This window comes from Delphinus delphis, chromosome 21 (assembly GCF_949987515.2).
Source record: "Delphinus delphis chromosome 21, mDelDel1.2, whole genome shotgun sequence".
In the NCBI taxonomy this organism is placed as follows: Eukaryota; Metazoa; Chordata; class Mammalia; order Artiodactyla; family Delphinidae; genus Delphinus; species Delphinus delphis.
The window spans coordinates 5247777-5257447 of NC_082703.1; the positions used below are offsets into that span (position 1 = coordinate 5247777).

At 36.6% G+C, this 9671-nt stretch overlaps 1 protein-coding gene across 6 annotated transcripts in view; it reads right to left on the bottom strand.

The window, feature by feature from the left end:
- The window catches only part of LOC132417749 (disintegrin and metalloproteinase domain-containing protein 5-like), a 143994-nt gene extending 134539 nt beyond the window's left edge, over positions 1-9455 (bottom strand). For 3 of the 6 annotated variants that reach the window (XM_060001526.1, XM_060001525.1, XM_060001520.2), the window contains exons 1-4: positions 9378-9455; positions 8797-8876; positions 2228-2283; positions 10-88 (exon numbers count right to left, since the gene is read on the bottom strand). In XM_060001526.1, the coding sequence (XP_059857509.1) occupies positions 10-88; positions 2228-2283; positions 8797-8876; positions 9378-9432 (270 nt within the window). In that variant the 5' untranslated portion in view covers positions 9433-9455. Of the gene's footprint in view, positions 1-9; positions 89-2227; positions 2284-8796; positions 8877-9143; positions 9209-9373 lie in introns of those variants that run through there. The other 3 variants (XM_060001523.2, XM_060001521.2, XM_060001524.2) reach the window with 3 other exon arrangements.
- Between the last annotated feature and the right edge of the window lie 216 nt (positions 9456-9671).

Below are 9671 nucleotides of genomic sequence, written 5' to 3' on the forward strand. Positions count from 1 at the left end.
AAGTCTTACCTGAGCTAACAAAGGCTGAAAATGTGGGGTGCCATCTTTGTCATAAGAATAAACAACAGAAGCTGAAGATAAAAATGATCTAGGAAGAAATCCCCAAAACATGGTCAAATTGTGAACAGAAGACATAGAAAAATTATTCTTCATAATACAAATTTTCCTTTTGAGGGAGAAATTTAAAGTAGTGCATTACCTTGGCATATCCTATTGCCCCAATGCTTGTCATTTACAATAAATTAGGGGCAGAGGGAGGCATTTTAATTATAGTGACACATAATACTAAAATGCATGATAATGAACGGCCTAAATTGCTAGAAATATCAAATAGCGAAATAACATAGGTCTCAATTTCCAACAAAGAACTTTCAATTCTCTGTCATTATTGCTCATTAATTCCAGATTTTAAACTTGAATCTCAAAATTAAAATGTAGGGTTAGGACAGAATTTTGAAAGATTTTTTAGCATCACTACAAATTCATATTCACTAAGCTTAACTAAGTACCAATTCTTCCCAATAACCTGGGTCTGAATTTTCTTTCATTTTCCTCAGTAATTATTCAGAAACTTGACACCGCTCCTGTCAATCATCTCAATAACTTCCATGTCACCTCATCAGATCACCTGTACCCATCCTCACTCCTTATATTTATTCCCAGAGAATGACTACTTCTTTTGCTCAAAGCAAACACTTGTGCTATGCATCCTATTCTGCGCCATGTATTGAAGATACATACTTTATTGGTACTGTAATTTCAAACTCTTCCTCTCTACTGGTTTTTATCTTAACACTATTGAAAAGTTTATTGTCAAGTCATTATCATCCTAAATAACTCTCCCTTGGCCCTGTGTCCTCCTCTAGCTATTCCCTACATATTTTCAATTCTCAACAGATTTTACCAAAAGAGTGGTCTACACACAGTTTCTTTGCTTTGTCAATTCTTACTCACCCTGAACTGCTCTGGAAAAGATTCATAACCACCAGAATGTCAAATCCAAGAGACAGTTTTAAAATTATCATTGCACTGGACTTCTAGCATTATTTTGAAAACTGTGACCACTCACTCTAATCACTTAATTTACATCACACATCACTCTTCTGCTTCTCTTCCTACCTCCCTGACCCTTCTAGCTTGATCTCTTTCGGTAGAACCGAAAAGAGAAATATTGGTCTTTCCCAAGATTCCGTCTTTAGCCACAGTATATTTGTAAGCACTCTGTAAGCTCTCATTTAAAAAAAATTACACCAAACTATTGATTACTGCTAAATCTATATCCCTATTGCCAATCTCTCCTTAGAGATTCAAATTTCTACATTCATATACCTAAGGGAAAAAAAAAACCCACTTGAATATCTTATAAGCAATGCAAACCAAACTCACCCCTTCCTCACATAAATATCTCCTTCATTAATATCCCTCATTTTATTACACTATAACCTACCAATTTTCTTAAGCAACAACTAAATTATCCAAGATTCCTCACTGTTTCCCAATCATTCTACCAAATCTATCCTCAAGGTTTACTGAATTTTTCTTTCCAGCGCTATGATCATTGTTCAAGCCACTATCATCACTCACCCAAACTATTATATAATCATACAATTAGACACCTTACCTCCACTTTTACCCCCTCAGAAACAGCCTATAAAGACTCAACGGACCTATATAAGTACATGCTTAAAAACATTTTGGCTTCTAATACCCTTATCATGGCATTCTAGATCTTCTACAGTCCGGCTCCTGCCTACTTTTCCAAGATGTTTTACTTCTATCCTCAATAAACATGTCCTTCAGTCATTCACACTACTTTTTGCACACCACGAAAATCCAGTCTGTCTCACACCTGCACATGATTTCCTTGAAACAGAATGTCCCCCAACACTACCTCACTTCTTCACAGAGCTAACTGTCTTCGCTCAAGTCATCTCTTTCCAAAAAGCCTTCTCTGATTTCCAAAGAATACTATCTACACATTTATCTTAATAATGCATTATAAAACAGTTCTCCATTTCTCTATTGATGTGTTTGAATATATCTTTCTATATTATAAATTATTTACCTGTGCCCATGTTTTATTGCCTTTTGTATGCCTATGACTTTACCCAATAACTGATATACAATAGGTATCAAATATACATTTGAATTGAAATAATCCTATTTGTAATTATTTTTAAAAATCAAGAAACCAAAAAATTAAAATTTGAAAAGATAAAATACTTACTGCTTTTTGAGATGGATAAAATATGGTTTTCCTTCCATTGTAATGATATAAGCAACCTGTATATGAGCATCCAAAAAAATTTCAATAACACGTGTAAATAATATATGCAAAAAATGTTTTCTTCAAGTTATGCTCTTAAAACTGACAAAATTAGGAACAATATATAACTATCATATGTGCTTCCCTTCCCATGTGGATGTTGGAATCTTCAGGATTCTGAATTGAATTGCCTCCTATTCACCGTTACTCACATATCTGAGGGACAAGCTTGCTGATAATTACCTTTTGGCTTAGACACACACCACCAATTCACCATGCCCAAGGCAAATGCCAAGATGCCCACCTCACTTGAGAGAAACCTTTGCTTGCTTACTCCCAGACCTCCTGGGAAGTAAATTTTCCCGCTCATTGGAAGAGACACTCCTAAAAGATAGAACTACAAGAAACCTACTACATCTCTAGCAAGATAACACAATAAGTACCATTGCACTTTGTTTATCGAATGCAAACAATGAAATTCCTCTGAAATAGAAGGTAGGAGAGGATAGAGGAAGGGCAGAGACATGTCTAGAGAACCCTCTAGAAGATAACAGAAAATATAAGATTCATTAAATTATTTATTTGGTTAATTTAAAAAACTTATTTTAGCAAGAGAAGTAGCCATTTAGAAGTTTTCAGTTCTTTAACTTTTTATTAGAAAAGAGCAAGATTCATTGCAGCAGATAAATGTTCTGAGAAGAATCATTTGAATGGCACTCTACAAAGTCTAAGTGGACTCTTGAGGGGACCTGAAAATTGCACCCTCTAAAAATGCCTTCTTATTAAATAAATATGATGAAAAAATAAAGGAGAATATGATAGCACCAATAAAGTTTTAAATCCACATGTCTTACAAAGCAAAACAACAACAAAACTAGGATGCAATTAACAAGAAATGTACAAAACTGACAGGAGAGAAAAACTCAAAAAAGACATCATCCAGAGCTTCTACAACTTTTCATACACAGCATCCAACTGTTTGGAATTGTGTCCCCCTCCATCCAAATTTACATGTGAATTCCTAACCTCAGTCCCTCAGAATGTGACCTTATTCAGAGACAGGGCCTTAACAGAGGTAATCAAGTTCAGGAGAGGTCATTAGTGTGGGCCCTAATCCAATGTGAGCAGTATCCTTGTAAAAAAAAGTAAATCTGGACACAGACATACACAACAGGAGAATCCCACATGAAGATTCATACGAAGACATCTATCTATAAGCTAACAATAGAGGCCTGGAGCAGAACCACCCCTCAAAGTCCCTAAAAGAACCAACCCTGTGAACACCTTGATCTTGGACTTCTAGCCTCCAAAACTATGAGACAGTAAGTTTCTGTTGTTTAAGCCACATTGTTCATGTTTCTTTGTTATGGAAGCTCTAGTAAATGAATACACCATTTTTTCCATTAAAAAATTACAACAAATGCTAAAGAACAAGATCAAATTTTTAAAAATACAAATAAAAAATAGAGAATAATAACAAAGCCACAGTAATATCTATAAAATAACCGTGATTAAAATGAGAAGATGGAGAATTTCAGTAGAAGTATAGAATCTTTAATAAAGGAATTAAAATCAGAAAGACATTTCTGATTTTACAGAAGAAAAAATCAGTATCTATTATTAAAAATTCAATAAAAGGGTATAAGAGAATATTAGACATAGCAGGGGATAAGATTGGTGACAGGAATATAGGTCAGTAGAAAATATCCAGATTGCAACACAGAGAGAAAAATATGAAAAAGAAAACAAGAGAAATGTGACCAATGAAAAATGTCTAACACTCATGTAATTATAGTCCAAAAAAATATGATAAAGATAAGACTAGGAAAGAAATGACATTTTAAAAATTCATGGCTGATATTTTCAAAGCTTATGAAAGGTATCAACCCACAGGCTCAAAATATTCTATTATTCCAAATCAGGATGAACACAAAGAAAGTAAACCTAGGCATGTCATGCTCAAACATTTAAAACAAAAGACAAAGAGAACATACTCAAAAATCAGTAAGAGAAAAATGACCCATTACTTTCAAAATAATTCTTAATAAATTATGTGTGGCTGGATCTAGAGACTGTCATATAGAGTGAAGTTAAGTCAGAAAGAGAAAAACAAATTTTGTATATTAACGCATATATGTGGAATCTAGAAAAATGGTACAGATGAACCAGTTTGCAAGGCAGAAATAGAGACAGATGTAGAGAACATACGTATGGACACCAAGGGGGGAAAGTGGCGGGGGGCGGGTGGTGGTGGGATGAACTGGGAGACTGGGATTGACATATATATACCAATATATATAAAATGGATAACTAATAAGAACCTGCTGTATAAAAAATAAATTAAATAAAATTTAAAAAATAAATAAATAATGTGTAACTCTACGACTGAAACAATGGACACCAGAAGGCAATGGAATGACACCTTTAAAGTTTTGAAAGAAAAGTAGGAGTACGTATACTAACTTATATTAAGACTTCTAATAAAGCTACGGTAATTAAGGCAGTGGAATATGGGTCAAAATAGGAAAAACAGTCCAATGGCACAGATGATAAAAGGGTCAAGCCAACAAGAAGATATAACAATTGTAAATGTATATGCACTCAGCACAGGAGCACCTAAATGCATAAAGCAAATACTAACAAACACAAAAGGAAGAATTGAGAGTAACACAATAACAGTAAGGTTTTTAACACTCCACTTACATCAGCGGACAAATAATACAGACACAAAATTAATAAGGAAACACTGGCCTTAAATGACACATTACAAAATGCACTTCAGAGATACTTACAGAACATTATATCCAAAAGCAAAAGAATACACGCTCTTTTCAAATGCACTTGAAACATTCTCCAGAATAGATCACATATTATGCTAAAAACAAGTCTCAGTGAATTTGAGAAAATTGAAATCACATCAAGCATTTCTTTTCCCAACCACAGAGGTATGAGACTAGAAATCAAAACTAGAAAAAAACTGCAAAAAACACAAACACGTAGAGTCTGAACAATATGCTACTAAACAACTGATGTGTCACTGCGGAAATCAAATAGGAAATCAAAAAATACCTGGAGACAAATGAAAATGGAAACAAAGTGATCCAAATTCTATGGAATGCAGCAAAAGCAGTTCTAAGAGGGAAGTTTCTAGTGATACAAGCCTATCTCAGGAAACAAAATCTCAAATAAGCAACCTAACCTTACACCTAAAGGAACTACAAAAAGAAGAACAAACAAAACTCAAAGTTAGTATGAGGAAAGATAATGAAAAGATCAGAGCAGAAATAGATGACATAGAGACTTTAAAAAAAAAATGAAACTAAGAGCTGGTGCTTTGAAAAGATAAATAAAATCAATAAAACTTTAGCCACACTCATCAAGAAAAATGAGGGCCCATATAAAATCAGAAATAAAAAGGAAGTTATAACAAACACATCAGAGCTACAAAAAATCATGAGAGTACTGTGAACAATTATGCACCAATAAAATGGACAATCCAGAAGAAATGGATAAATTCTTATAAATGTACAATCTACCAAGACTAAATCAAGAAGAAATACAAAATATGAACAGAATTGTAATGAACTGAATCAGTAATTTAAATAAACTCCCAACAAACAAAAGTCCAGGACCAGATAGCTTCACAGATGAATCCTACCAAACATTAAAAGAAGAGTTAACACTTGTCCTTCTCAAACTATTCCCAAAAATTAAAGAGGAAGGAACACTCCCTAACTTATTCTATGAAGCCAACATCAGCCTGATACCAAAACCAGACAAAGACATCACACACACAAAAAAATTATAGGATAACATCACTGATGAACATAGAGGCAAAAATCCTCAATAAAATATTAGCAAACCAAATTAAACAATATATTCAAAGGACCATACACCATGATCAAATTGGATTTATGTCAAAGACACAAGGATATTTCAATATCTACAAATCAAATATTGTGATACACCACATCAACAAATTCAAGAGTAAAAATCATATGATCATCTCAATAGATGCAGAAAAAGCTTTTGACAAAACTCAACATCATTTATGATACTCAGCATAATGAAGTCCATATCAGACAAGCCCACAGCTAACATACTCAATGGTGAAAAACTGAAAGCTTTTCCTCTAAGACTAGGAAAAAAACAAGGATCCTCACTCTCATCACTTTTATTCAACATAGTACTGGAAAGCCTAGCCAGAGTAATCAGACAAAAAATAAATAAAAGAAAATCAAATTGAAATGCTAGAACTACAACAGTCACTGTTTCATACAACATGATACTATATATAGAATATCGTCAAGAGGCCACCAAAAAACTATTAGAACTAATAAATGAATTCAGTAAAGTTGCAGGATACAAAACTGATACACAGAAATCTGTTGCATTCTATACACTGACAATAAACTATCAGAAATAAAAATTAAGAAAACAATCCAATTTACAATTGCATCAAAAAGAATAAAATACCTAGGAATAAATCTAACCAAGGAGGTAAAAGACCTGTACTCAGAAAACCATAAGACACTGATGAGAGAAATTGAAGATGACACAAACAGATGGAAAGATACACTGTGTTCATGGATTCCAGGAATTAATATTGTTAAAATGACCATACTACCCAAGGCAATCTACAGATTCAGTGCAATCCCTATCAAACTACCAATGGCATGTGGCTAGAAGAGCCATACTCAAATAACTAGCTTCTGCAAGTTAGCAAATCAATGACAGCCCAAAGTTTCTGAAAGTCAGCCAATCAGTGACAGCCACAGCTTCTAGATAGGAGTAAGTGCCTCTCTCCTCTGACACTGCACTGATGAGGATTCTGAAAGTGAGAAGGCCAGCAAGTACTCTTCCTGTACTAACTGCACTAACACAGCTGAAAGCCTGACAGCACCTAAACACTCTCACTTCAGAAAGCCCATGGCTCCCTGACACCAGGCTTCCCAAAACCTTACATAACATTAACTCTGGCTTTCTTCAGAAAGACTGTGTTTACAACTGGCCCTTACAGGCAAATTGGAAGTTCCCCATTTTTTAAAATAACATATCAAGTTCAGTTTATAGTTTGTTCACAGGTTCACAATCTTTTCAACAGTTCAGCTCATTTATGATTAGTTATGAGTTTGAACGTGTGAGTTTCACTGACACAGCTGCAAGATTTTCAAATTCAATATTTTCAATTCTTTTTGAAATGTTTTGGAACTACTACCTATATTTTTATATGTGTATATTTAAACCCCAAAATGTCAAAAGGCAAGTGCAAATTTTGTAATGAATTTGCTAACAGTAGAAACTCCTCAACTGAGGAAAAAGTCCTTTTGAAGCTCTTTGTGCAGTTTGCAATTGTTCACTAAACATCAAAAATGGTGGAAAGTCAAATATAAACCAGCACATACTAACAGCTAGGCAAAAAAAATAAATGGTTTCCTCCTACAGTACCAAAGAAGGTCATATAACAAATTTGGGGGATTAAGAAAAATTCAGAGGAAGAAGATGTAAGACTTGTAGCAGGCACTGTACTGGTTTTCCACTCTGTGTATCAGCAGTCTTTCTGCCCAAACGTCTAGCTGAATGCACAACTACCAGAAATACCTTTTGATTCCAAAATTGCAAGCAAATTTTCAAGTGCCAAGTTAAAATCCACTGCCACTATCAAAGAAGTAACACCAGCTGGCCCTATGTTTAACACCTGTGGACCCTCATCCTGTAAATATCTATCTAAATGGGTCCATTTTACCCAAGATGATTTAAAATTACACTGGCCAAAATGAAGAACTTTTGACATTCCCAAATTAGTTTATCTCCACATGCAATTGGGAAAAAAAAAAAAGTGTAACAACTAGGCAAAATGAGTGGGAAGCTTATTTAATTGGTATCTAGAGCCTCTAAACACAACACGGAGAAAATTGTTCCCCTCCAAGCTATGGCTGAAAAGCTGACCCAGACTGTCTCTTAACTTGAAAAATCAGCTCATCTTTCTCACTTTCACTCACTGGTCACTTTCAGCTCTTCCCTGACTAACTGAAAGTTGAGGTAAGTAGCTGCGGGCAAATCCGCAGGCCTAGGACTTGGGGTGGGGCCCAGAAAACTCAGTAATCAAGATAAGTACTATTTCAATGCAATACTTTAAACAATCAAAATTAATGCAAAACTTCCGTGATGGAAAAAAATATCAATACCTTCAAGGAAGACAGGATCTGACCTGGTCTAACCTCATTCAGCCTCATCCTAATCCCAGTTCTTTGCTACTCCCTTAAATTCTGCACCTGAGTCAAGCACTTTGCTTGCCTTTCCCTAGTGCTGGCCCCGGTGGATCCTCCTTAGAATCCTTCATCCTCAACAGAAACACACACACACAGGGTCACACACACAAATACACATCAAAATGCTCCTCCCTGTGAACCTGGCCTGAGTGGTCAGCTGTGCCTCCAAGAGCTGGAGCCCACCTTCAGCTACTAGGGTCTTGATATTAAAAGCAACTTAACACAATTTAAGAAATAAAAATATTTTTTCCCAATTACATTAGTTTCTGGATGTTCTATTGCCTCGGATGTTGAAATCTTTTCAGGAACTGTGGTCTGCAGAAAGGTTTTATGAGGATCTAAAACAAAAAATAAGCAGTTACTGTGATACTTGTAATCTTGCATTATTCATTTCTAAACCCAATTCATTTGTTTCTCTACATTACCAAGTTTTTCTTATAATCTATGCATCTACTTTTCCTTTCTGCTGTCCTTCGGTCATTCTTACCGATAAATTTCTTAAGCCTTGTCAAATCTTAACTTTTTATTCGCTACACACACACACACACACACACACACACACACACACACAAAGTCAGACTGCTGTAGGTAGAAAAAGGCCACACCTTTCATTTCTGTCCGTTTTACAGACAAGGAAACCACCCCACGGAAATGAAAAGATTTCCCCCGGAGTCTGCCTCTCTGCCTCCTTAGCTGCAGACCTCGAGGCCAAGGGTCGGGAGGCTGTGGGGGGTGAAGGCGAGGGGCGAGGGGAGGGAGGGAGTACTGAGCCTGGATCCTGGACCAACGAGGGCAGCCCCCCGACAGAACAAAACGAGGGGAACGGTCTCTAGACTCACTGCGGCCCCCGTGCAGCCCGCCTAGGCCAGTGAACAGGACCAGCAGGAGGAACATGGCTCCGCTGACTTGGAGCCGCCCTGGCGCAACAGCGACGTCCGTTGCGCTGAGGGCGGAGCGCGGGAGCAAGACGCGCGCCAGCAGGGGGCGCACGGGGAAAGCGCCGGAAGGAAAAAGCCGGCGGAGCGCTCGGCGGCCTCGGGCCGCGGCGGGCGCGCGCGCCCAGCGTGCCGCGGATGGGCCGGTAGGGTGTGGGGGAAACTTTCGCTCCCTAGTTAAGGAAGGAAAAGCCGCGC